At 40.0% G+C, this 24,996-nt stretch overlaps 4 protein-coding genes across 8 annotated transcripts; 3 read left to right on the top strand and 1 right to left on the bottom strand.

The window, feature by feature from the left end:
• Window positions 1-107: 107 nt before the first annotated feature.
• Window positions 108-5,840, top strand: pola2 (polymerase (DNA directed), alpha 2). Its single transcript, XM_005913375.3, has 18 exons — window positions 108-465; window positions 939-1,063; window positions 1,171-1,259; window positions 1,386-1,443; window positions 1,677-1,786; window positions 1,949-2,148; window positions 2,262-2,350; window positions 2,574-2,726; window positions 3,078-3,140; window positions 3,215-3,266; window positions 3,350-3,468; window positions 3,632-3,670; window positions 4,143-4,216; window positions 4,637-4,745; window positions 4,915-5,021; window positions 5,224-5,280; window positions 5,363-5,489; window positions 5,679-5,840. Exons 1-18 carry the CDS (start codon window positions 381-383, stop codon window positions 5,829-5,831), a joined length of 1,809 nt encoding a protein of 602 aa, XP_005913437.1. The 5' UTR covers window positions 108-380; the 3' UTR covers window positions 5,832-5,840.
• A 506-nt stretch (window positions 5,841-6,346) lies between these two features.
• Window positions 6,347-11,503, bottom strand: LOC102301967 (DNA ligase 1). The gene is made up of 11 exons (XM_005913376.2): window positions 11,375-11,503; window positions 11,041-11,100; window positions 10,818-10,968; window positions 10,633-10,716; window positions 9,126-9,186; window positions 8,489-8,959; window positions 8,266-8,392; window positions 6,905-7,699; window positions 6,690-6,830; window positions 6,583-6,617; window positions 6,347-6,506 (listed from the first exon to the last, which is right to left on the bottom strand). Exons 1-11 carry the CDS (start codon window positions 11,470-11,472, stop codon window positions 6,409-6,411), a joined length of 2,121 nt encoding a protein of 706 aa, XP_005913438.1. The 5' UTR covers window positions 11,473-11,503; the 3' UTR covers window positions 6,347-6,408.
• A 929-nt stretch (window positions 11,504-12,432) lies between these two features.
• Window positions 12,433-16,292, top strand: zdhhc24 (zinc finger DHHC-type containing 24). The gene is made up of 3 exons (XM_005913373.2): window positions 12,433-13,021; window positions 13,795-14,072; window positions 14,605-16,292. The coding sequence occupies exons 1-3, from the start codon at window positions 12,717-12,719 to the stop codon at window positions 14,895-14,897; spliced, it is 876 nt and encodes a 291-aa protein (XP_005913435.1). The 5' UTR covers window positions 12,433-12,716; the 3' UTR covers window positions 14,898-16,292.
• A 147-nt stretch (window positions 16,293-16,439) lies between these two features.
• LOC102300442 (myosin heavy chain, skeletal muscle, adult) lies at window positions 16,440-24,800 on the top strand. 5 transcript variants are annotated; one of them, XM_042221477.1, is made up of 12 exons: window positions 16,440-17,038; window positions 18,827-18,873; window positions 18,958-19,116; window positions 20,312-20,462; window positions 21,509-21,559; window positions 21,748-21,825; window positions 22,317-22,379; window positions 22,505-22,564; window positions 23,978-24,042; window positions 24,131-24,260; window positions 24,349-24,413; window positions 24,503-24,800. In XM_042221477.1, exons 2-12 carry the CDS (start codon window positions 18,851-18,853, stop codon window positions 24,705-24,707), a joined length of 1,050 nt encoding a protein of 349 aa, XP_042077411.1. In that variant the 5' UTR covers window positions 16,440-17,038; window positions 18,827-18,850; the 3' UTR covers window positions 24,708-24,800. The 5 variants fall into 5 exon arrangements, with proteins under 5 accessions (XP_042077411.1, XP_042077416.1, XP_014190190.1 ...); XM_042221482.1 differs by lacking the exon at window positions 16,440-17,038 and adding an exon at window positions 17,251-17,378 and having other exon boundaries at window positions 22,317-22,373; XM_014334704.2 differs by lacking the exon at window positions 16,440-17,038 and adding an exon at window positions 17,271-17,378.
• Window positions 24,801-24,996: the final 196 nt, after the last annotated feature.

Here is a 24,996-nt window from a genome sequence, read left to right as displayed (position 1 = left end):
GTTTGCGTTTTTCTGCTTCTGAAGTGGGACACTGAAAAAGTTTGAAAAAAATCTAAGTTACCAGGACAAGCTTTTATTTTTGTGGGACCGCCAACTTCCGTTTATTACTGTTACGAATGTGACGTACATTCCGGCCGCCAACACGAACAGCGCTTTTTCGCGGTAAAATGAAACAGGCATCAGGTTGACCATTATTATTTAGTTTCTGCTGTCTAACAGCGAACCGCCTGTAGGTAGTATTTAGAAGCCGTGTAGTTAAAACAAAACTAGGGTCGGCGGCATTGTCGCGAAGTAAGAGTAAAGCTAACGTTAGCAGCTATTATCACAACATTGGCGCTTTTGACGTTTTCCACAACGTAGTAACTGTGTATCATAAAACCATGTCGCTAGTAACTACAGAGAGCTTAAAGACTGAGCTGGAAATATTCGATATACCCTATCAAGATGATTCCGTCCTCGATAAAAGTAAGTTGCTAACTAAGATGACCGTTTTTCTCATATGGATTGAAGCTTTACACGGGAGAGTGTGTTAGCAAAGAAGCTAAGTGCATTATCACTGTAATCATCGAGGACTCTACCGTACGCAGGATAGCAGTAATGTAGTGTTGTGACATGTTTAAGCTGTTGTCATCAGTCATAATATTTATATACCCATGTGCATGCGATTTTGTTAGTTAAAGCTTTTGACTAAAATAGCATTTTTCTTCTTGATAACTTACTTTCACAAGTCAAGTAATTTAGAAATCTGCTTTTTTTTTTTTTGATTTCATTGATACGTCTTTTATAATTACTAAGCCATTTTTAAAGATCAGGAACAGTAATTATTCACTGCAAGTTGTGTCCCACAAAATTAATTCACATTGTACTTGCATCTAATATTTTCTCAGACACTCAGATTAAATCCTAGGTTGTTTTCCCTCATATCTCCTCCATTTCAGTGGTGGAGCAGTGTATTTGTAACAGACTGCAGGCACAAGAGATACTGCATGCGTGGGTTGCCTATAGCGCCACAAAACAAGGCGTGAAGCTCACCACGGACACTCTGGAGCAGTTTGAACATGAGGTAACAGGACCACAGATTTTAATATGCATTACAAATTACTTATTAAATATGCAACAACTTAGTCATTCTCTGCTCCTTATAAATGCAGCATGTTTGTCATCTTACAGGTTTTGAACAAGAGGATCAAATCCAGAAAAACCTCCCGAAAGGAAGAAGCAGCCAGTAGAATGAGAAACATTAGCATGATTGATGATTTGTATCCTTCACACTGATGCTTGAGCATAAAGACCCGTGCATCTGCACTGCCTGGAGTCAGGTGTTTTCTTTGATTTGTGTCTGCTAATGTTGCTGTTGAGTCATAGACTTTGACAAAATGAATCAGAATAAAAGCTGAGGAAGAGGAGGAGGATCTCTTAGATTCTTACTCTACTCCTGCTAAGGTAACCAAACACTTCTTGCTTGTCAGCAGCAGAGCGTTATCTAATCTGGAAAAAAGAAATAAAGTTTCGTAACTTTTAAATTTTTTTTTATCCATTTATGCTTACGTTTTTTTTTGTTGATCTGCCTTTAAAAGCTAAGATAAGCTAGATGTAACTCGTGGGTCTCCCGCAGAGTGAGTTTGAGTCTATGTAGACAGACAAGATCCTAACTGTGTTTGTTCCTGTCGGTACAGGGCTCTCAGAAACGACCTCTGACGACACCAGAGCGTCCTCATTCAAAGAGAACTGCAGCTCTGATGGCCAGCCCGAGCATACTGCTGTCTCCAGCCAGCTTCTCTCCCAAGTACTCTCCACCCCATGCTGCTCTGATTATTTTTGAAAACGTGAAGATTATGCTCTCTGGTTGTGTTAAAGTTTAAAAAGAAAGCTTTTTTTTTTAAAGCTAAACCTTTGTATTTGCATCACTGTCACTTTAAGTGACCTTCTCCCCTTATCTCTTTGGAAGTGCGACACCCTCACAGAAGTACAGCCAGCGGGGAGGAAAGGGAGAGGTGGTGGCCACGTTTGGGGCTGTGCAGGGCACCCGTTGGGTGGGCAGGAAAGATCCAGGTGCAGGCGTCCAAGTTGAGATATTGGAAGGACCGGAAGATTCCCTTAACAGCAGCTACAAATACATGTTCCAGAGGCTGCGAGATGTTCGAAACGGTACATAGCTGCACACACTTGATTAAAGATTTCCTGTATGTTTGGGTGTAAAATCACTAAATAAATATACCCCAGAACATTTGGATAATATTTTTTTTCTGGGTCTTTCCCAGTGTTGACAGAGAAGATTGAGGAGCTAGGAGAAGGACTCAGGACTCACTTCAGCATTGAGGAGTTCTCCCCCGTCTCTCTGCCTGCCCAGGTACAGAAGAGATGACACCTGTGGAAAACTTTTAAATTAAAGATTCATCCCCACTGCTTAAACAATAAATTATTAAATAATAGTACATTGCTATAAAATGTTACGTTACATCACTGAATTGTTTTCTCTTAAAATCATATATATTGAGGAGTAAAATCAAACCTGCTTATTTGTTTGATTAAAAGTTAACTTCTTTCTTGGGTTTGCGTCTTCTTCCCTCCAGGACAGTATAACTGTGCTAGGACAGATTTGCTGTGACAGTAATGGCAAACTGAATGCACAGTCAGTTCTGCTAGAGGCTGGACCAGAACAAGGCGGTCAGCAAGTACCTGTTGACCTATCGGAGCTTAAAGAGTATTCCCTTTTTCCTGGTCAGGTGAGCTGAATGAAATCGCTTACTTTGACAGATGAAACTAGAAATGGGTATGCCAGTGAGGTCCTTCCTAATGACCAGTCGGTGGTTTCTCCTTTGCCTGTGCACTGAGCTTATGTGCAGCAGGTTATATGGCCACCAAGAGTAACAGAGCATGCCAAGGACATGGGCTTGAGACTGACCCGGTGTCTGACCGAGAGCTCTGACAGTTTTTCCCCCTCATAAAAATAAACTTTCAGAATTATAGGAAACCTGTTATCAGCAGAAGCATGTAGCTTTGTTTTTGCAGCTCTTTCCAACAAACCCACATGTAAGAAAACATTTATCTAAATGCTCCTGTTCTGTTTTTTTTAGGTGGTGGTGATGGAGGGTATGAACACTACAGGAAGAAAACTGGTGGCTTCCAAATTCTACGAGGTCGGTTCTAAGTTGTTGGCTTTAACACTTTTCGCCTGTTTGTGAAAACTCTTGTAACGTTGTTGTGCTTTTAGGCTGTTCCTCTGCCGTTCTACAGTTCTGACATGAAAATGGAGACAGATGAGGGTAAGATCTGTCTGATCAATTTTTCAGATTTAGCTTGAACTTAAAGCCATCTTCTTACACTCCACACTCTTCATTTGTTGCAGAGCCACTGAATGTACTGGTGGCCTGTGGACCGTACGCTCCCTCTGACAGTCTGACCTTTGACCCCCTGCTGGACTTAATCAATGTTATTGTCAGGGATCGTCCTGATGTCTGCCTGCTGGTACAGTCTCCCTTGTTGTTCCATCATAAAACAGACACTATCCATGACAGAATTTCCACTAAAGCTCACATACACACTGTCAGGAGTGTATCTATGAGGGAGACAGTCCTCCCATGACTCTGTGTTTTGTCTGGTTTTCCTATTTCTTGTTTCTCTTCCACAGCTGGGCCCATTTGTGGATTCCAAACATGAACAGATTGAGGTCAGTGGGACAGAGACCGTGTTTTTCTTGTTTTTGAGTGTGCACAACGCAAGGGGGAACCTTTCGCGTGCATTTTTGCACAAGTCAAAATGCTTTAAAAGGGATATGTGTGTAGACAAAAACTAATAGGTATCACTTGCTGAATAAATCTTCTGTGTTATCCTTCAAGATATAACACTTAACCCACAAATAAGACGATTAGTTTCAGTGTTATTGGGTCTGGAAATAAAAAGCGTACCACTGGATTGACCACAATAACAGATCAATGAAACCGACAGGTGCAGTATAGCAATCACAGAACGTTTTTTGTTTTTTTTCATCATAAAATACCGTCTACTCGTACACGTTTTGCATAGAAGGATCTAATTTGAGCTTCTATATCCAAATTTGCAGTGTGAATTCATTTTAATCAACATGTTTGTTTGTTTGTTTGTTTTTCTTTCTTTGTCATCTCCATGTGTTTCTTAAATAGAAAGCCCAGGTGACTGACACTTTTGAGAACATTTTCACCAGATGCATTGAAAGCATTGTGGATGGGACCAGAAGGTATGTGTTGTCTAATCAAAGCTCAGAGTCAGACAGCTATGCATGTGACTTCCTTTGTGATGTTAAATTCAGGATCCATGTGTGAGCTTTTCTGCAATTTTCTGAAAGTTACAGGTTTTTTCGCTTTTGTTTTAAATCTGTGCCTTAAGGACATTATAGCTGCAACCCCGCCTGAAACCCTGCGACTTAACCTGCTTGCAATTGCACATGAAATTTGTCTTTCTTGTTAATTACATATATGTCTGCATAAACTATGTCATCACATTATACAAGTAAGTTAAGACAGAGGTCAGTCACACTGTAACGATTCGAGGTTTGTTTGTTCGTTTGGTTGATTTTTAAACTGTGCTTTCCTCCTGTTCAAATCAGATTTTCTTTACCACAATGAAGCCTCGTGTTTTCTCGTTTTCTATAATCCAGTGTTGGCTGTCAGCTGGTGTTTGTGCCTTCTCAGAGAGACATCCACCACCATTTCATCTACCCACAGCCTCCGTTCAGCCTGCCCCACCCCAGCAAAGAACAGACCCAGGTTAGACACTGTTGTTGCATGCTGATGAGCACATGCAGCAGATTTCTGAGCACTCGTGGCAAACCTTATTTTAATAGTGTAGCATTGTTTGTCTTTTATATGGTTTTCAGTCCCGGAGATGTCATGCGTAAGTGTCAGGTTATATAATGTTTGTCTTCATGCTTTGCAGCGTGTCACCCTGGTCCCTGACCCCTGCACCCTTGTGATTGACGGGGTGACTATTGGCTTGACATCAACTGACATCCTCATCCACATGGGTGCAGAGGAAATCAGCTGGTGAGTGAGGCTGTTTTCTAATTTGCACCAAATTCTGACATCAAGGTGGCAGATCAGAAACACCAAAGTGAGTTACTGACCTACATTTTTATGCAGATTTATAAAGAACAGGGCTGACCGTTTTCTTAAATTATTCACATGATCATATTTTCCAATGAAGGTCATCGGTGTACATAGTTGAAATTGATGTTTTGCATTGCAGTGGAAGCGGCTCAGACAAATTCTCACGTATACTGAAGCACATGCTCACACAGCGGAGGTAAATCCTGAAGGAGTTCAGATCTATTTATTTATTTGAGGTCACGTATTATTAGTGATCGTGTCCATGTTCTCATGTCCAGTTACTACCCACTGTATCCGCCTGCGGACGAGGTAAATATGGATTATGAGAAGTTCCAGAGCTTCGGCCAAATGCCGCTCACCCCCGACATCCTTGTTGTTCCCTCTGAAATGCGCTACTTTGTAAAGGTAAACAACTCGTCTTCCCCTTGACATCCTATATATACACATTTATTGAGGTAATTGATTGCAGGATCATCAGTTATTGCATTGATAATATAAAGTAAAACATGTTTTTGGTTTTTTTTAAACACTTGACTATTTTTTTTATGAGTTTTTACGAGTGTTATGTCATCTAAAATCTCCTCCCATCTTCAGGACGTGGTCGGCTGTGTGTGTGTCAACCCTGGACGGCTGACCAAAGGCCAGGTGGGCGGGACGTACGGGCGGCTGCTCATCCAGCGCAGCCCTCAGTCAGAAGACGGGAAGAGGGTGAGCCCATGTTTGACTGCTCAGGTGGTGAAAATCTAACAAGAGTGCAGACTTTCACTTCTAATTGTCACCAGAAATGAGCTGGTGTAACCACGACCAGCTGTGCTACAGGCATGCTGCTGGAAAACCATTTCAAATTATTTTGTATATTGGTTTATTTTTATACCTTGAACATGTTGAAGTGTACCGTGCTCATAACTGATGGATTATCAGTCAAATACAGCAGCAATAATTTCTTTTTCAACAAATTATTGTTGCCCTTTGTACAGCTTTTGTAACATTGTGTCTCTTCCACTTAAGTTTTATTGTTGTCCAGATTTTTTATCTTCCTGTGTCTCTAACAGGAGGAAAAAGTAACACGCTGAAAAATCCTGTTGCTTTTGCAGCTCAAAATGAAAATAATTTTGTGTTTGCAGGGAAGCCTGAGTACAGTCTGTATTCCAGTTTAAGATTGTAAAATTCAAAATGCCTTTAATTAAAACAAGAAGAAATAAAACAGTTATTAAATAGCCTGTTGTTTCTGTTTTTAATGCATTATTATAAAACTAATTATAATACTCTGCAGTACTTTATTTTGAATGTGGTTTTGTCTCTTTTAACTTGCACAGCAGTACATTTAGTCATAAAAATGATCAAACTCATCAGAGTCATTTGGGTCTTCCGTCTTCGGCTTGTCGTGCTCCACTTGAAAAATTCCCATGTTGTGAAAACTCGCTGGAAAATAAATTGAGCATAAATCAGAAGTCCTGCAGCCTTTCTAATGTTACTGTAAAGACTGGTTATACTGTACCTTTGGGCTTCTCTTCACCTCTCAGATGCTTTTCTCTACAAGATAAAAGAAAAGTAAGAGGCAGTTTCACATTGTAATTTAAGTCAGTCAGTTAAAAGAGTACTTACTTTTGCTGAGTTTCGTCTTGAGGCGCAAGAAGGTTCTCAATATCCTCTTCATCACTGACTTCGTTTGAGTCGTCATTATCAGATCCTGTTTTACCCTCTTCCTGTTCCTGAGCTGCCTCCTCTGTTATAATCTGTGTAGATCTAAAAACAGGATTACATTCGATTTTTTTTGTGATGATGTCTGTGAGGAATATTTCAATTCTTCACTGTCTTACCTCTTTTCTTGTGGTGTGACGATGCAGTCGTCTGAATCTATCTGATCTTCCTCACTCCCGTGTTCCTCTTCGCTTTCGTCATCCTCCTGTTGATTCAAGTCCTCATCCTCTTCTTCTTCACTGCCTTCACTTCCATCCTCTTCGTCCTGAGAGGAGGCAGCACCCTGTTTTCTGTTCTCAGTGCCTTCGTTCTTCACCCTGATTGACTGTTCTTCACCTCCCTGCTCCTCCATTTCATCACCTGTAGATGTCTCTGCTTCCTCTGTTGCGTCCTTGGCAGAAGCACCATCACCTTGTTTGGTATCACTGTCATCTTGTTCTTTATCTGTTTGACTCTTCTCTTTTTCTTCACCGTCTTCTTTAGCTTCCAGGTTTTCCTCTGTCTTATCTTTAACTGTGCTGCTTTGCTCAGCACTGCTACTGTGCTGCTCTTCTACTTCACTGACATCATCGTTTTTATTCTTTGCACTGCCACTTTCTGATTCCTTCTCCCGCTGGGATCCTGACTCTTTGCATCTGTTTGTTTTCTCTTCATGATTTTGATTCCCTGCTTTTTCACCCTCGTATGCCTCATTCAAACTTCCTGACTCCTCACCAGTGTCCTGACTCTCCGAGTCACCTCCCTTACTCGCAGTCCTTTCCTCTGCCTCCTGAGATTCTGGTGATTGAACAGAAAGCTCCCCACTTCTCCTTCTCCTACTGCTCCTCAGGCTTTTCTCTGAGGAGGCATTGCTTTCTGAACTTTGGGCCACTTTAACTGAGTGAATGTGAATGGCACTCGAATTCCTAGAAAACCTAAAAGATGGAAGAATGGATGAATGAATTTGCCAGTCTAAAACAGCAATAAGTATTAAGAAATAAAGCAAGAGGAGAAGACTTGTTTCTGATCTTTTGTGACCTCCTCTACAGCATGTGCCGTTTAACTAATACATATTTTTTAAAACTTAAAAGTTAATTTATATAAAATTAGGAGGTAACAAGAACGTGATGTTTTCTATAAAATGTGGGTTAGTGCTAAGTTGTTAGTGTGACTGCCACACGCCTTTAAATACTATCCCCAGCTTCATGTCCAGCCAGTTTGACCTTTACTGTCATTCCTGTGCTCTCTTTTCCTGCAGCTTCTGTCTGTGCTGTGATCAAAGGCAAGTAATTGCACCAGAAAGATTAGGACACACATAAATCAACTACATTTTTTTTTAAAGGAGACAGGAATGCGCCTATAAATTGAGGGGGCTATTGATGAAGGGTATTCAGAACACATTTAGCAGACTGGTGCAGCATGAAGGGAAGAAACTAAGGGGAGATGATACATCAGTGGGATCCAATGAATTCAAAGTCACATCTACAAGAATGCTGCTTACTCCTGAGGGCTGCATCTCTCTCTGTCTGAAGAGACATGCTGTTTTCTTCCTCCCTTCTCCTTCCCCGCCTTTTTGCTGGAATCCTTGCCACTCTCACTGCTCTCACTGTGACTGCTGGACAGACGGACTAGATACAGAATGTACGAACACAAAACAAGTCCACACACATGCTGAATACGCACAAAGACTCGTGTAAGAAAAGTATTTATTTTTGTGTATTCACCTGGTTTAACGTCTAACTCGTGGGACGAACGACTGCTGCTGCTTCTGATGCTCCTCTCCCTCTGTGAGCTCAGCACTCTGCTCATTTTATCCTCCTCTCCCACAGTCTGCGAAACCCTTGAGTCACGTAAAGGCTCCTCCATATAAAGCTGGCCCCACAGGGCCTCGGAGTATGATGGAGTTCCAGTTGCACCAGCAGGCTGGTACCAGGGGTAGTCAGGCTGTAGGGAAGCCCTGCCTTGTAGATCCTGCCTGTGCCAGGGATGATGGTACTGTCCGGGTGCGGAGGCGGGATAGTAAAGCGGATATGGGTGAGGAATGATGGGTGGAACTCTGGTAGGAAATCTGGCTATCTGGGATTGACTGCAGCTCAACCAGGAGGACTGCGTGTGGGGAAGATGGGAGGAGCCATCTTGGTTGTAGTCAGAGTAACCTTGAGGTGTAGCAGTTTTTTGTGGCTCCGTGGGTGGACCTGAAAACAAGGATACATGTTCGACTGGTGTTTGTCACACTAACTTTAAATAAAATATTTGAACACCTCAATCTTCAAGATAACACATGAGACCAGATTATTACCACTAAACCATAAATGTGATCTAGTCATTTCCTAAAGTGAGCCCCACAGCATAAAGACTTACCTGCAGAAGATTTCATCACGTCCGTGTTCTTTAAACATGACTTCAAATAGTCGTCCATTTTCTGTTGAAGAAACAGTTTCTTTAATACACTGTCAGGAAGACATGGCATCAGTTGTAAATAAAGAAAAATGACTTTGGATTTTGGAACATGGATATTCTTAATCTCCTTGCATTTGTCATTTTGAGGTGAGAGGAAGTGGAAACATTGAAAGTGCTATGAAATACAGCTGTGATCAGAAATATACATACACTTATGATGGGCATGAACGTCACTGTCATTTTGATTGTTTCATGATTTCTTTGAACCGTTGGGTGGAATGATTGTAAAGCATACATATTTAATGACTTTAAAAAAACAAGAATTGGGTGCACAAATTTGCACGCCCCCACTAATACATGGTTAGATGAACCAGCAATCAACAAGCTTTTGGCATAATTATGGTTGGATATTTGACCCCTCCTCTTTGCTGAATTGGTAGAGTTCATTTCAATTGGTTGGTTCCTGGCATTGACTCAACTTTCAAGCATCCATGCATTTTCAATAGGGTTGAGGTCCAGCTTTGGGAAGGCCATTCCAGAAGCTTAATGTTAGCTGGCCTTATCCATTCCATAATGCTACCTCCACCATGCTTTACAACAGTTTTCTTCAGTTTGAAAGCCTCATCTTTACTCCTCCAAACACACCTGTTGTCATTGCCGACATAAATCGATCTTTGTCTTGTCTGACTATAAAACCTTGGTGTTTGACTTTTCTGTGTAGGGAGCTGCAAATTTTAGTCGGGCTTGAAGTTGTTGATTTAGTAGCAGTGGCTTCTTTCTTGGTCGGCACCCTCTCAGTCTATGGGAATGTAAAATTAGCTTAACTGTGGACAGTGATGCTGGTGTACCGGCAGTTTTCCAGTTCATGGAAGGCTTGAGCCTTTGTGGTTCCTGGATTGTTCCTGAATATCTCAGCAAAGTGAATAAATCTGAATAAATTGAGTTAAACATAACTAATTAAACTGATTATCCTGGAATCTACAGTTATTTAGAAATGGTTCCAATAGACCTTCCCAAAAAGTAAATCTACAGCTCTCCCTCTTAGATCTTCCCAAAGTTCCTTGGACTTTCCCATTGTTCATTGAGTCTAGTGAGTCCTTTTTCATGCAGGCAAAGAGAAGCTACCAAATGTGGTCAATTGTGTTAAAAGACTTTGTAGAAGCTTCAGCATCATTAAAATTAAAACGTGTGTACGTATAATTTTGACCCTGTGTGGATTAGAAAAGATCTAAATTAAATTCTAACTTGTACACCCAATTATTTAGCGTCATTATTAAAGATGTATGCTGTACAATCATTCTACCTTGGAAAAAAATAATAATTAAAAGCCCAGAATTACATTCATGCCAACGAGAGTGTATGTAAACACAACTGCAAGTAAGGCAGCAAATACAAACCAGCTCTACATTTTGACCAGACACTTTAACTTTGTGAATAATCAGCTCGCCATGCTGTGCATTACTTGTATCTTCTTCTGAGCTGCCTGTCTCTTCTCCTTAAGTTGCTGCCTCCAGCGGGGGGAGTTCTCCTCCAGGTATCTCTCATACTCCATCTGCAGGGGTCAAAGCAATAGTTTATTTTAAGAGCTTCACGAGGAAAGAATAGATTTCTTCCAGTGTGTTTAATGGGTCTGTTTTCTGCACATCTACACACCCGAATCACTTTCATGGCAGCATTGCGGGCCAACATCCCTTTCAGTGTGTCCTGGGCCTTCTCAAACTGCTGCAGCAGCTGCCTGTTTTGTTGCTGGGCTATGTGCTCTCTTTCCTTCAGCTCCTGCCAGCGTTGCTGCAGGTGCATCACTCTTGAATAGGACACACACATAAAAACTTGGAGTTTAAAAAACACTTACTGAGAAAGCATCTCGCTAACTTACAGATGATCCTGAGTGTGAAGAGCTGAAGGGTCATCTTGCAACAACACCAGCTTGTTAACACTGTAAGAGAAAGAGGTCATGAAGCAGCAGGATGGTCATCTAAGCCACACACACACACACACTTTCCATCTACATACAGCCCATTTTTCCAGAAGACATGGCAGCATCTGCTTCTTAGACTTGCCAATAAAACTAGTCTTGACTGTGAACATTACTTTTCATATAAAAACTGCATACACACTATAATGATGTCACATTTTAAGAGTTTAAAAGATTTTAAAGACAAAATCATCCACCATTCTCTGCAAATGTGGTACCATTTAGGTGGTCTAACCTCTTATTTCCACAGATTTGTCTTTCTTTGGTGAAAGTGTTTTTTTCTGAGCAGTTCAGACGCCCAAGAGACAGCAAATTTTCCTTTGGTGCAGCCATGACTGTGGGCTCTCAGTAGATGAGGAGATTACCAGGGATTAAAGGCTGTGTTTCAACAGGGGAGGGACCAAAGACATGCTGTCCAATCAACATATCGACATGCTAATGAGGTTAAACAGCAGCGAGGTCAACTTTATTGGTAAGTAGGTAACCAAGTTATTGGAACTTGTATTTATGCAAATGTGTGAGCCCTTAGTATAACATAATCAAAATGATTTTTATACCTAATATCTGGTATTTTGAGGGCATGTAGCAGGCATCAGTGGAATGCCATCTATAATAATCTATGTGTAACACTGAAGCTGCAAGAGGTGGAGGTGTGAAGGCTGATAAATTTAAATACCTGGGGTCAACCATCAAAACCAACGGAAACTGCGTAAGAGGTGAAGAAGACTGTACAGGCAAAGTGGGCAGAGATGAGTGCCAGGGGTGATCTGGGACAGAAGGATAGCAGCAAGAGTGAAGGGTATGATGTACAAGATGACAGTGAGAGTGAGACACAGTTGAAACTGCTCAGATTTTCATTAGGAGCGACCAGGATGTACAGGATTAGAAATTAGTCTATCATTTCTATATTGAAAAATTTCATGTAATACTTAGGGCCGAAGGTGAGCTTCTCTGACTTGGAGAAAATTTGATTCACCTTCAAACCAGAAGTAATAAAAAATATTTTTGCAGTTCTGTCGCAAAAAGTATACCTGCTACAAAACTGAACAGATTAACAAGAGGAGAAGCTGCTTTGTTTTCTCTCTTTCTTCAAAACAGGGTTGTGGTTGAAGCAAATTTACACCAAAATGGTGCCTGCTGACACACAGAAATACGTTTTTGGGACGTAAAAAAAAACGATACACACAGTTATATACAAATAAAGGGCTAAAGGCGAGTGATTTAGTCATGTTTTACCCATGGCAAGTTAGAGGTGGAACCAAAGTATATTGTTGCATTGCGGATATATTTTCATGTAACACCTACTAGCAGACGAGATTCCGTCCACAATCAGAGATCGTGCTTGTCAGTGAGGTTTTTAAAGATTAAAACGGTACCATTTATTTTCTTACGCTACTGTAACTTTCCGGAAGACACGTAAGGCATTTTTTATTTCATGTGTTTGACTTCATCTCACGCGAGAGGCTAATTTAGATTGTTTTAGGCTAGTTAAACTAGCCAACGCTTACCGCTGTGCGTCGGCTAAAGCATTCCTTCCGCTTTCCGTATTCACTTTTAGGTGCAATTTCAAATAAAACATGACGAGTATAGCTAGTAAGGTGTTTTGCAGGGTGGAGAAGATGTGTCACTACCTCCCTGTGGTCCTTAACACGTTCCTGGTTTTCTCCATAACCGGAGAGGTGAGTTACCTGGTGTCGGTGGAGGCTCCGCTGGAGCCAGACCAGAAGAAGACTCAGTGGTCCTCTCGGTGGAAATTAATCCACTTGCTGGCCCAGTATTTCATGTTGGGGAACATCTGCTGGAACGCCCTGCTCTTCATGAAAACTAGTCCCAGCATCAAGGGAGTGTTCCTGGGAGGAGAAGTCCTCGGCCAAGGGTGGAGGTGAGGATTAAACAGCTGTAGAAATGAACATTTGATGCACAGCACATTGTATGTTTAATATTGCCACCTATCTACAGCTACCTGCTTTGTGCGCTTCGGGTTTGTTGTTGTTGTCGTCATGATTTGATAAGAATCTTGATTTAAATAATGTTCTGGGCAACTAATTTGTATTTTGTAACCTTCATAAAGCATCGAATCAGAAAAACTACTTCCTGTATGCTTCCCTATCCTGCCCAACATAAGGTATAAGCAAGGCAAAGGCAAGAATTCCTTGACATATTGTTTTAGGCTTTAAAGAGAGACAAGCTAGGAAAAACACTGAATCCTAACAGATTATTTGTGACTTAGATGTGAGATGAGATGTTTATGTTTGAGTGAAGTGATCAGATTAAATTTGCAGTAAATCTTTGCTTACAACTGTGCAATGTGATAAAAGGGGTGGGGGTGATTGCGTAACAAAATTTAGCATTGCATAACATGTACTGCATGTTAATAAGAAATATAACCTCTGCTGACAACTGAAACAGATTGTAGGTTTTCTAAAATCTGAAAAATGCGAGATCGGGAACCATAAATAATTAATTTAACGGCAGCAAAGAAGTGAGATTTTTGCTTTTTGCCAGATCTAAAGTTTGCTTCACACTTTATTCCAAAGCAGGTGTTCATTTGAATTATTAACGTGTGGCTCAACACAATCTTTATTTTTGATGCTCACAATAAAATAGATTTACTAATAACCATACATTAAAAAAAAGTCTGTCTTTTATTCAAAGGTACTGTTACACATGTGAGACGCACACTCCTCCGCGCTGTTCCCACTGCTACGACTGCAAGGTGTGCGTGCTGCGGCGGGATCACCACTGCGTCTTTTTTGGCCAGTGCGTGGGTTTCCGCAATTACCGCTACTTCCTGAGCTGCTTGTTTTTCATGTGGTCGGGGCTCCTGTACGCCACCCTGATGAACGCAGAGGTCTTCATTGTCATCTTGAAGGAGGGTGTGACAGTACACAGCATCCTGCTGCTGCTCATACCCTGGATCATGCTTGTTTCAGGTACGATCTGGTTTGTCACAGCTGGAGCGTCTCATGCACATTATTACTGTGATACTAACTGTTTGGCACTCTGTTTGAACTTATAGATGTTGCTAAATGAACATAATGTATTAAAACTGAAGGAAAGAGGATACTGTCATCTCTGCTTAAAGAAAAATTATCGTTATTGCTGTCTGATTTCGCTTGGTATTGGCTGATATTCCCACTGTTGACTGGTATCATTACTGATCACAAATCTTAGTAACCACAAAAAAAAAATCAGCTAAATGTCAATATCAGATCCAAATATACAGTTAGTTCATCTCCATTATTTTTACATCTCTGACTATTAAGATCTATGAAAAAATATTTAGAATTATTCAGAAATACATATTTTAGTTTGTATTTTAGAAACTCTACGGGTTAAGTAAAACTGATACTGTCCTCTTGCCTCTGGTTGATTGGTGATGAGATGAATCACAGACCTCAGTTTGCCTGGATTTGTAATCACTTGCTGTGATTTAATGTGTGCTGCTGTTCCTCGTCACCCCAGGCCAGGTCTCAGCGCGTGCCTTTGCCTTCGCATTCATCGCAGACACATGCGTGGTGGGTTTCCTGCTGGTGTCTTCCTTCTTCTTCTTCCATCTCTACCTGCTGTTTCGTGGTCAGACCACCAGGGAGTGGTATTCCTCCCGCCGACCCTACAGCCTGGGACTCTTTGGCAACCTGCATCACACACTGGGCCTGCGTTGGTACATCTGCTGGCTCTGTCCTCTTATCCCCTCGCCACTGCCAGGAGACGGCATAAACTTCCAGGTCACAGGATCGCTGGAGCCCTCGCGGTAACAGGTGCTGATCGGAGCGGACCGAGTGTCTTTACTTTAATGGTGGTGGTTAATGTTATCGGGAGCAGCAGGGGAACTCATCTTAGTTCAAGAAGAGGTAGCTTGGAGTGGGAAGAAAGTAGAATTGTCTGTGGCTGTGTAATGTATTGGAGGGTGTAACTCACTGCCAGTGTCTACTCTGTAGATTCTGTGCTGAGACAAAGAAATTAAGGGTGTTCTTTTGGTGGTACATTGATCTTAAATGGTAATCCGTACACTCAGCAAGGCTGGCCTCAGAAAATGAACACAGAAACTCAATGTGTTCATCTTGCAAGCGAGCACTGATAATACATGTTTAAAAATAGCACTGAAATAAGAATGTATTTTGACTGAACAACGTTCAGTTTTAATCCTTGTTGAGAAGCACTCACAATCTCTGACAGTGACGCCTCGTGGGAGTGTTGATAATAGCTGCTTTCTTGGGTTTTCCCTACGCTGAGGCTGCCTAAATCCGAACGTTACACAAGTGTGGCTTACGCAGTTCCTGATTACTCCACTGGACTGTAAAATGCACAATAATTTGCCTCTATTTTGCTGTTGCTCTGAGGATGCTCCTGAGTTTATTAAACTGACCTTTTTAATTGGATTCTGCTGTGGCAGGTGGAACAGTGGGAGACACAAAGGAGCAGTCTTAATGTCTTCAGCACAACATTAATTTGAAATGAATAAAAATAAACACTGAAATGGTGTGGAAAAAAGTGCAATTTATGACAGTTTACGTTTAGTGAATTCAGTATTTAAAATGTACATGCTTATGATTTGTGAACAGTTTTGCCTCCATGTTTGATATTTCATTAAGCAGCGTCCTCATTCTGTACCCTATACGTTACATACTGTATAGAAATCTTTAGAGCATCCTGTTTTTGCCTATAATTAACCAGTTTTTGCATATAAACACATTCAAACTGTTATAATTGATGACTATAGAGTCTTTCTTTTTTCACGAGGTATCCCTGTAACTGTTTACCTGTCTTGAGTGTACTTCATCCTGTCAAGTGCTTCAGTTCAAAATAATATGGAAGAATGCGAACATGTCAGTTTTAATTGATGCCAAATGAATTTCCTTTACCTCCATGTATTTTACTCCTTGGCAGCTTTTATTTTTCTTATTTTAATTCTTCTGGCCTAAGTGTATTGGAAAAATTACAAGCCTTTTTTGTTTGTTTGTACTGGTCACTAAATTTTATATTATTATTCTTTACAACTGTTGTTAGTTCCATGCCAAAAGATATCATTTTGTTTGGTTGATTATTGGGTGTTTTGCCTTTTAAAGGTGTTTGCTTGAAGGGATATACCACTGAGAAATGTTTAATTTTAATATTATTCTATTTTTGTTAAAGTTGTTGTGCTGAAATAATAAAATTTTGGGTTTCAAAATTTTTAACTTTTTCTAATTTGCATCACTTTAAACTGCAATTGTTGTCATATTTGACTAATAAAAATAATTCTTATTCCAAAATTCCAAATAGATCCTGTTCAAATAGGGAACAATTATAAAAACAGTTATAAAAATCACCAAAAGATGAAATCTTCGCCATACTGGCAGCAACAGTATGGCAGTGTACTTATGTATGTCGAGATGGAAAAGGGGAAGAAAGGTGATCTAGGTAACTGAACATAGGCCAATCCATCTGGCACCAACAACAAAGCTGAGTTTCAGAAACTGCTGATCCCCTTGGAGTTTCCTGCACAGCCATCTGAAAATAACTGAAAATATTCCGAGTTCAGAGAAATGCATAAACTGAAAGGAAGGCAACAGTAATTCAAATAATTACTTGTTACAACCAAGGTATGCAGAAGAGCATCTCTGAACTCAAAACACATTGAACCTTGAAGAAGATGGGCTACACCAGCAGGCGACTACATCAGGTGACAGGAAACTGAGGCTCACCAAAATAAAACAATATAAGATGGGAATAATACTGGTATGGCATGCTGAGACTCCATTTGTTCTGTGACAGGGGATATTCTATTACCACTTTGGGACGAACTAAGCATTTAAACACCCACAGCCTGCCTCTGGCCATGTCCATGCCTGTGTGACAGAAGTTTACCCATCTTCTAATGGATGGTTAACCACAAAGCTCAAAACATCCAAGACAGGTTTCTTGAACACAACACAAACAAATTGTCATATTTGTCTAATATTGAACTAATAATTGCAACTGAAGCAAGCAGCAATATCTACCAGCACAGTTTACATTTTTTCCACATGGCAGCAACTTTTCTGATCCCTTGTAAGCAGTATCAGTGAGTATTACAGTTATACTGCTATATAAATTTGTTATAAACTAGATGGAAATAAGCGATTTGATAAAAGTGCCTTCATTGTGAAGCCTGCCCAACTAATTGCTGCCATGGTAACCAGCTTGTATGGAAGCTAGATCCTTGGTAGTTAAGCTAGTGTGACCAGGTATCCAAGTAGCAAAGTGTTCATGTGCTGGTAAGGTTTTTAGCTTGTTAGTTTTATACAGCTACAACACCACTGAAACACTTTTATAAGCTCTGTTAGAAATTGTCTTTATTGCACAAAGTTGAATTTTATTTAACTAACGCTAACTGAAAAAATTGTAAAGCTGGCCATTAGCTTGCACGTTTTTACCTTGCATTAGCCTTTCCCCCCCTCCATTTTAGTATGTTTAAACATTTATGTAAAGTTACAATAATGCTTGCATGTGTGTCTGTATTTTTTTTAAAAACTTAACCATTTTGTAAACGACAGTTAAGTTCTCATAACTTATTAGCTTTAATTATTCGCATTTAAGTTAACCGTTAGCTAAGCCTGAGTCTGTTTTTATTCATTTTCAAGCTAATGTGGCCTTAATCATACCTCCATCTATATTTACATTAACAGCAAAATGTCATTCTACTTAAATGTGCGATGTCCTGGTCTTGTCTGCAAGGCCAAAACAAATATGCCTCATATGAAGCATTTCTGGTTCAGTCATGTTAAAAAAAGGACTTGATGCAAAAACTAAGTTAACTAGTTAGTTAACTAACAAACCCTTACTATAGCCATAGCAAGTAATAGGGCAAGTAGCAGCCAGGTGCTCCAAATGTAAATGATTAACTTACCTTAAGCAAGTACCAGCACCTCTGTAAAAGCAGGAGTTCAGGCATTTTACTGGGCTGAAGCATTCAGGTGTGTGTTAACACAATGCCTCTATCATCCCAGGAGTGGACATCCCAGCATATTCAAGTTCAGATTGTGCAGTGCTTAGTGAAACTGCAAAAACCCAAGTGCTACATCTCAATCTCTGCAAGCCTCGATTAGCATATTAAATGTTAAAGTTCATGACAGTATAGTTCTGAAAATAATGAACAGGTAGGCCTTCTTTGGAGTCGTTACCAAGAGAAAGCCTCTTCTGTAAAAGTGTCAGCATGGCTTAGCTTTAGTACATCTGAAAAAACAATGATACTTCTTTGAAAAAGACAAGACCAAAGTGAAGATACTTAGACATAATGCACAGTGACATGCTGTGTTGGGCAAAAGCCAATATTGTAAAAGACTGATAAAGTCACACTGGAAACAATTACTTGTATTTATTACTGCTTAAGGTGGGTTTAGTTGAAACTTTCTTTTTCACATGACTGTAGTGGCCTAGATAAATTAAGTAGATCATGGTTTTTCATGGCACAAAATTGTCTTTTGGGAGGAAACCACACATAAGCACAACTTGTCCACATATATTTTTGTTACTTTACCTAATAGAAACCTGTGCATTTGCTTGTTCTTTCTTGCCAAAAATGTATTTATGCTTGAGTAAATAAAGTCTACTTGAAATCTAGTTGAAATCTAAATTACTTTCAACACCATTCACTTCAAAAATATGTATTGTGGCTTTGTCACTATTTTATATGAATTTTGACAAAAACATATGTTGATCACAGCAGGGTAAGGAATACGCCAACTCAATGGATGTCATAGAGGAAAACATGTGAGTGATGCTTAATGAACACACACACAACCGGTTGGACTTACTGTGCAGCATATGACCTTTTTCTGTGATGTGCATGTGCAGGTCACCAAAGGAGATGCTTGAGAAAATAGCAGAGCTGGAATACAGTCAGAGTCTGCTGAGAGATCAAAATGCTGACATGAGGAAATTGCTCGATGGTGCAGATGATGACATGGCAGCACTGGGTTCGGAGAATAAGTCCCTCAGAAAACAAGTTGAAACGTAAGTTAAGACAGATTACTGTCACGAGTTGATTGTGGAAGGGTCACTTCCGTTTCGTCTCCCTGCCATTCGGTGGCATTCAGTTGCAAGTGTCACATGTTTCCATATTTTGGCTTCCAGTAAAACATTGTGGTTTATGTTTGTTTGGGAAAAGTCTGAAAGAGAAAGATTGTTATCTTTGGCCCTGAGGACAACAGCAGTGTTTCTAAGGCTACGTTTACACTGCAGGCGAAAGCGCATCAAATCCGACTTTTCTGACCCTATGCAACCCATATCCGATCATGGTATGACAGTGTGAACAGTACAGATCGGATATTTTCAAATCTGATCTGGGTCACTTTCGTATGTGGTACTGAATCTGATACATATTTGATGTTTTAGAAAGCGACTGCTGTTTGATGGTCATGTCGCATTAAATCCGTCTTTTACGTCACTGACACAAGACAGACGCCAATTATCAGCGCCGGAGAAGACATCGCGAACGCTTCCTGGCCATCCAGTGTAGATGTTAGTGAAACTGTTGGGAAGACAACGTTGGAGAAACGTGAACATTTTGTTTGTACTGTATAATCTGCAGATTCTGACAGAAATCTGCAACTATCCTTTGAAGCACCGCTCCTGTAAAACAGCAATAAGGATAATTATTAGGCCATATGTAAATAACAATATAAATTTATAGCTTAAAGCAAAATTGGGAAACGTAAAGTCCGAAACAAGTCTTTATATTAAGGGCCATCAGTCAAACAATACTGTTTTGTCTGGGTCTCAACAGAGCGTGTTGTGTGTGACGTCTTCTTTTGCGCATGCGGGCCGCTTTGAGGGCCGTGAACGGTTCACACTAGAGCGCGTTTGCTGTCACATTTTATTTGTAGTGTGAATAACCAGACAAAAAAAATCCGATTTGATCAAAAAATCGTAATTGAGCATTAAGAGCTGCAGTGTGAACGTAGCCTTCTTGCTTGGAATTTAATGAAACAATCCAGTACTTTATCAGGTTGAGTTTTTAATATTTTACTAATTTCAGATTAATCTTGTTGTTTTATTGTTGCCTGTGAAATACTTTGCATCTTGCTGTTCGATCTCCTTTTTTTGTTTGTTTTTTTATTTAAACCTATTATAAGTCAGTTGTTATTACTGGATAATTGTGCTTTTTTTTATGGTGATTTTATTTATTAGGTTCTTTTTTTTTTTTTAGCAATGTGGTCAGAAGCTTAAAACTGTCGCTGTGTGTCTCCAGCATGGAGAAAGTTTTCCAAGACTTGCAACAGACTGAAGCGGAGCCTTGCATAGCTCTGGAAGATGACTTCGAGGCACATAGACGGAATGAAGAAAAGATCCGTGAATTGGTTCGTAAGAAGTGTTTGAAATATAGCAGAGGAATTATCTAATCCCCAGCTGAATTTGTAAGTTTGCTCACTTACAGTGAAATAAACAGTGTCTAGTTTTTATGGTAGTTTCATTTTAATGGAGAGATGTGAGCCAATTTGGTACATAGATTACAGTCAATCAATAACAGACTTATTATATGAGTAAAGCAGTCCTATCCTCAGAAGCAATTTCTTTGATTCCGACACCCGCAAGGTTCCCCTGCTCAAGCAAGCACATGTACAGGCCCATCTTAAGTTTGCCATGGAACAGCTAAATGATTCAGAGAAGGTTTGGGAGAAAGTGATGTGATCAGGTCAAAGAAAAATCGAGCTCTTTGGCATGAACTTGACATGCCGCGTTTGGAAGAAGAGAGATGATGACCCAATGAGCACTATCTCCATAGTCAGGTACAGAGGTGGAATCATTATGCTTTTTCTGCTAACAATACGAGAAGTCCCTAAAGTCATGGAAGAGAACCCCCTTCCATGGATGGGTTTTCAACCAACGACCCAAAACAACAATATGAAGCATGTTAAGGAGTAGCCTATCAGTCCCATAGAAAATCTGTGAAGGAAGCTGAAGCTTTGATTTCCCAAGCAGCAGCCAAGAAACCTCTAAAGGATTTAGAAAGTTCATGTGAAGAGCAGTGGGCCAGAATCCCTCCTGACATGTGTGCAAACCTGGTGGTAACTACAAGAAACATTTTCAACAGTTTCTCCACCAAGTGCTAAGTCATGTTTTATTATTTCATTCAATGGCACAGAAATCAATTTACTACTTTTATGTAATGTGTTTTTTTCTGAATAGTTGATTGTCTGTCTCTCTCCATTAAAAAGAAACAACCATAAAAATTGGAGACTTGTGATTTCTTTGCCAGTGAGCAAACTTACAAATCCAGCGGTGGATCAAATCATTATTTCCCCCAGTGATATTTAAGCTTCATAAAATGTAGATGTAATGTTGCACTGATTGCTGGTTTCTCTCAGCGAGTTCACTTCAGATGAACCTTCATGTTTTTGTGTAGGAGAAGGAATCCACTGTGATGAAGAAAAAATATGAGAAAGTAACTGCAGAGGTAGATATGCATTACTTTTCACATTCAGTAACAACTTTAAACACTCATATTTTATAGCTTCAGTGTGCAGTGATACATGCTTATTTATCTTGGATGAATTTTGCTTTTGGGTTTCAGTTTTGACATCTTAAGTTTTGCAGAAACTTGGAAAGCTGTGTCTAAATATAAATATAATTTATTTTTTTTAGCTCAAAAGCCTCCAGCAAGAAATAGAGCAGGACAAGCTCTCACTGAGCAACCTCAAGTCTGAAATTCAGGACTTGAAGGTAACGTTATCAATTCCACCATGGTTATAGCCACCTCGATGTCACACATTAGTAAAGTTATGAAGCCTCCAACTGAGTGTTTTTCGTTGCCTTATTATAGTTTTGAAACTGAATGTGGCAAACAAGGAGTGTATCTGACTGCAAAAACAAGGACAGCCCATTCTTATGTGATTGACAAGTTATTTAAAAACAAGAATACTGTGCATAATCCTCTTTTTTGGCTCTAATAATGTCCATAATAAACAAAATGAATGTTTTTTTCAGAATTATCTGATATTAATGAGCTCATAAAGATCCCAGAAGGGTGTCATATCATAGATCAAGGAAGCTGAGTGCTGTTTTTCCACAGTCTTCTATATAACCGGAAGACTTTAAAAAATAATGCAGATGTAAAGAACGTCCACATTGGTTTCACTTGACAAACCTGAATGACATGAGTATATAGTATTTTGATAATCTTCTTTTCTTCTGTACTTTGTATGTTTTTTTAGTTTAAAAGGGAAGAGGACCAGTCAAACCTGGAGCACAAGGATGAGGCTATTCATCTGGCAAGTGTAAGATCAGCATTGATGTCAATACAAAGCAGTGACTGACCAACAGTTTTAGATTTTCTCACAAACATTAACAGTAAAGATTGTCACAGTTCTCTGTTGTTTATTGTTTTACCATTTCTTTATAGATATACTTGCAGTTGAATCAATTAAGTGAAACTGTGGAAGAGTGCTTCAACAATATAAAGGTAAGAATGTTTTATCCATTGATATTAAACCAAAAAAAGTATAATTTATGCAATTTATTCATGTGATGCAACTCTTTATCACATGGATTTCAAACTGTGTCAGTGATTGGCAGACTGTTGACAAGAGAGACATTTCCTTTGTGTGATGATGTGCGAGCTTGCATTGGAGCTGTTGGGATCTGCAAATGCACAGTTGTATGTAAAAGTCCAGGTACTCTTTGGGCCTTAATTGACTTGTTGACAGGTCAAAAAGTGCCATAGTTGAAAAGACTGTCAGGGCATCAAAGGGAAGGCTTTTAAAAAGATCAAAGTACCTCCAACTTTCAATTGTCTGACAAGTCACTGAGAAACGACAGTTAAAAGGAACTCTGAAAGTCAAGACAATATCTGCAAGGCTTAGAAAACTTTTAGCTAAAACTGCACCCCTGCTGTGCAAGAAAGGAAAAACAAATCAACGTCATGAATTCAAAAGAGCTGCTGGAAATTTTAACTGACAGAGGAGAGTTGGTGCACTATTTCACTGTGCAGTTCAGATGTGCAAACACAGCCTGCATGGAAGAGTCCTCCAAAGGAATCCTTACATGCAGTAACTTCACTAAAACATCTGGATAAGTCAGAGATGCAGAGAGATAGAAAGTCTAGCCAGAATCATCAAGTATATGTTTGGAAGAAAGAAAAAGCAGGTCTATAAGAAGACTGTGAACTGTTGAGTATTGATGCAAAGCAGACATCAGCTTTCATCACAGAATACCTTATTAAATGAAGTTATGTGGTTACAGTTGCTTTCAATACAGTAAGAACAGTAACAGACTGAACTAAATTGCTTAATATAAGAAATAGCTCTAATACATACAAATAGCTCAATAATAAATATCCAGAATATTACAGAGATTATTATTTGATGTATTATGTGATTGATTGGAGTTGTAAGCTGACGCTTTTGGAGGAGCTCTCACAGTTTTATGACTTAAACATCACTGAAAGTCAGCGGGGAGATCTTAAACATGCTGTGTGCCTGCAAGCCGAGCGCACAGTTAGTAGTTGTGGGTCACAATTACTGTTTGATTTAAAAAAAAACTCATCTTAAAGTCTGTTTGGTGGAGGGATTGTCTGCTTCATCTTCAGTGTGAGAGTCAGAGATTCCTGAAATGTGATACTGCATTTGGAATCAGTCCATAGGCGATGCTCACAAATTCTGCGATATATGGTTTTTCAATTTTGTTGTCCGGGTGGAAAATCGGGAGAAATTCGGGAGAATGGTGGCTCCGGGAGATTTTTGGGAGGGGCACTGACATTCGGGATTCTACAGGAAAAATCGGGAAGGTTGGCATGTATGCCCTTGTAACATTTGCCCAATTCTGACTTATAAACTTTTAAGGTGTTTTACTGTCTGGCCCCGTGTCTGTGCTACAGGACCTCAGGCAGACAACGCAGGAGCAGAGTAAGCAGTTGGAGGACAGACAAGATGAGGCCACATTGTAATCCTCACTCACAGATCCTCTTGCTTTAAAAGATTATACAGTATAGTGGGAGAGCTCATAATGTACTGCGTCACTCTGTTTTTAGTGACCTGATGAGAGAGAAGGAACGAATGCTCAACCGCCCTCTGTCCTTTGCAGAGGAAATTAAACTGCTGGCCACAACAGCTGAAATGAATACGGGCATGACAGACTCCACAAATCATGGAAATGTAGATGTCTGTATGAAGTTCAATAAAATAAATACAAACTAGAGAAACTGAGTTAGAAATGCTACATTAATGATGCCTGCTACACTGTCTGCAGGAGGAAGCTAAGACTGAGGAGCTGCTGAAACCTCATCTTCCCACAGTTAAGCTTCAGTCTAAAAGGTACTCAGATAAGATTTTGTACGTGATGGAGGCATCGTATTTCATTTTCTCGCTCATTATTCTCCCTCTTGCTTCTCAATCGTGTAAAGATGCCCAGGTACCTTGGAGAAAGCCATCTGGAGAGTGGGTTTCTTTATGCTGTGCATCTTCATTCTCATGATTATAGCCTTTGTGGCTTCAGGATGCTTTGCAGGAACATCTGACTTCTCTTCCATCACCACTTTGTGGACTAGCGCCCACCTGATGTTACAGCCCTATTGGAGTGTACAATATGGGGCCTTGCCTCCCATTTGAGCTTAACTCTCCCTCTGGTCTACTCTTGTATTTTAGTATTTCTTTTGTAAACATGAGTTCAGAAAACAAACAAATAAAACTTCTCATGATGCATTAAGCTGCTTCAGCCTCAGGGTCTTGCATGAGCTTACTGATTGTCTATTGCACTGTTATGACATACAGAAACGTCTAGATTCTAAACCAACAGCATGTAGAGGCTGTGCTGATCAAAAAATCAAATTTGCAAAAGCAAGTGTCTTAGCTACAGAAGAGGATTAGGGCCACTGGGGGGGGGGGGAAGTGGGCACGT

The sequence above is a fragment of the Haplochromis burtoni genome, unplaced genomic scaffold (assembly GCF_018398535.1).
Source record: "Haplochromis burtoni strain Fernald_Lab_line unplaced genomic scaffold, NCSU_Asbu1 Contig_4, whole genome shotgun sequence".
NCBI lineage: Eukaryota > Metazoa > Chordata > Actinopteri > Cichliformes > Cichlidae > Haplochromis > Haplochromis burtoni.
This window is presented reverse-complemented; position numbering and strand designations above follow the sequence as displayed.

Bases quoted from the DNA above. Each gene is read 5' to 3' on its own strand.
- pola2 (XM_005913375.3), top strand. From the start codon at position 381: ATGTCGCTAGTAACTACAGAGAGCTTAAAGACTGAGCTGGAAATATTC. The intron at 466-938 runs GTAAGTTGCTAA...CCTCCATTTCAG, and splicing joins TGATTCCGTCCTCGATAAAA to TGGTGGAGCAGTGTATTTGT. The intron at 5,281-5,362 runs GTAAATCCTGAA...TCTCATGTCCAG, and splicing joins CACATGCTCACACAGCGGAG to TTACTACCCACTGTATCCGC.
- zdhhc24 (XM_005913373.2), top strand. From the start codon at position 12,717: ATGACGAGTATAGCTAGTAAGGTGTTTTGCAGGGTGGAGAAGATGTGT. The intron at 13,022-13,794 runs GTGAGGATTAAA...TTTTATTCAAAG, and splicing joins GTCCTCGGCCAAGGGTGGAG to GTACTGTTACACATGTGAGA. The intron at 14,073-14,604 runs GTACGATCTGGT...TCGTCACCCCAG, and splicing joins CTGGATCATGCTTGTTTCAG to GCCAGGTCTCAGCGCGTGCC.
- LOC102301967 (XM_005913376.2), bottom strand. From the start codon at position 11,472: ATGGCTGCACCAAAGGAAAATTTGCTGTCTCTTGGGCGTCTGAACTGC. The intron at 10,717-10,817 runs GTGTGTAGATGT...TGACCCCTGCAG, and splicing joins CTGCCATGAAAGTGATTCGG to ATGGAGTATGAGAGATACCT. The intron at 8,393-8,488 runs GTGAATACACAA...TTCTGTATCTAG, and splicing joins CGAGTTAGACGTTAAACCAG to TCCGTCTGTCCAGCAGTCAC.
- LOC102300442 (XM_042221477.1), top strand. From the start codon at position 18,851: ATGGATGTCATAGAGGAAAACAT. The intron at 18,874-18,957 runs GTGAGTGATGCT...GTGCATGTGCAG, and splicing joins GATGTCATAGAGGAAAACAT to GTCACCAAAGGAGATGCTTG. The intron at 19,117-20,311 runs GTAAGTTAAGAC...TTTTTTTTTTAG, and splicing joins CTCAGAAAACAAGTTGAAAC to CAATGTGGTCAGAAGCTTAA.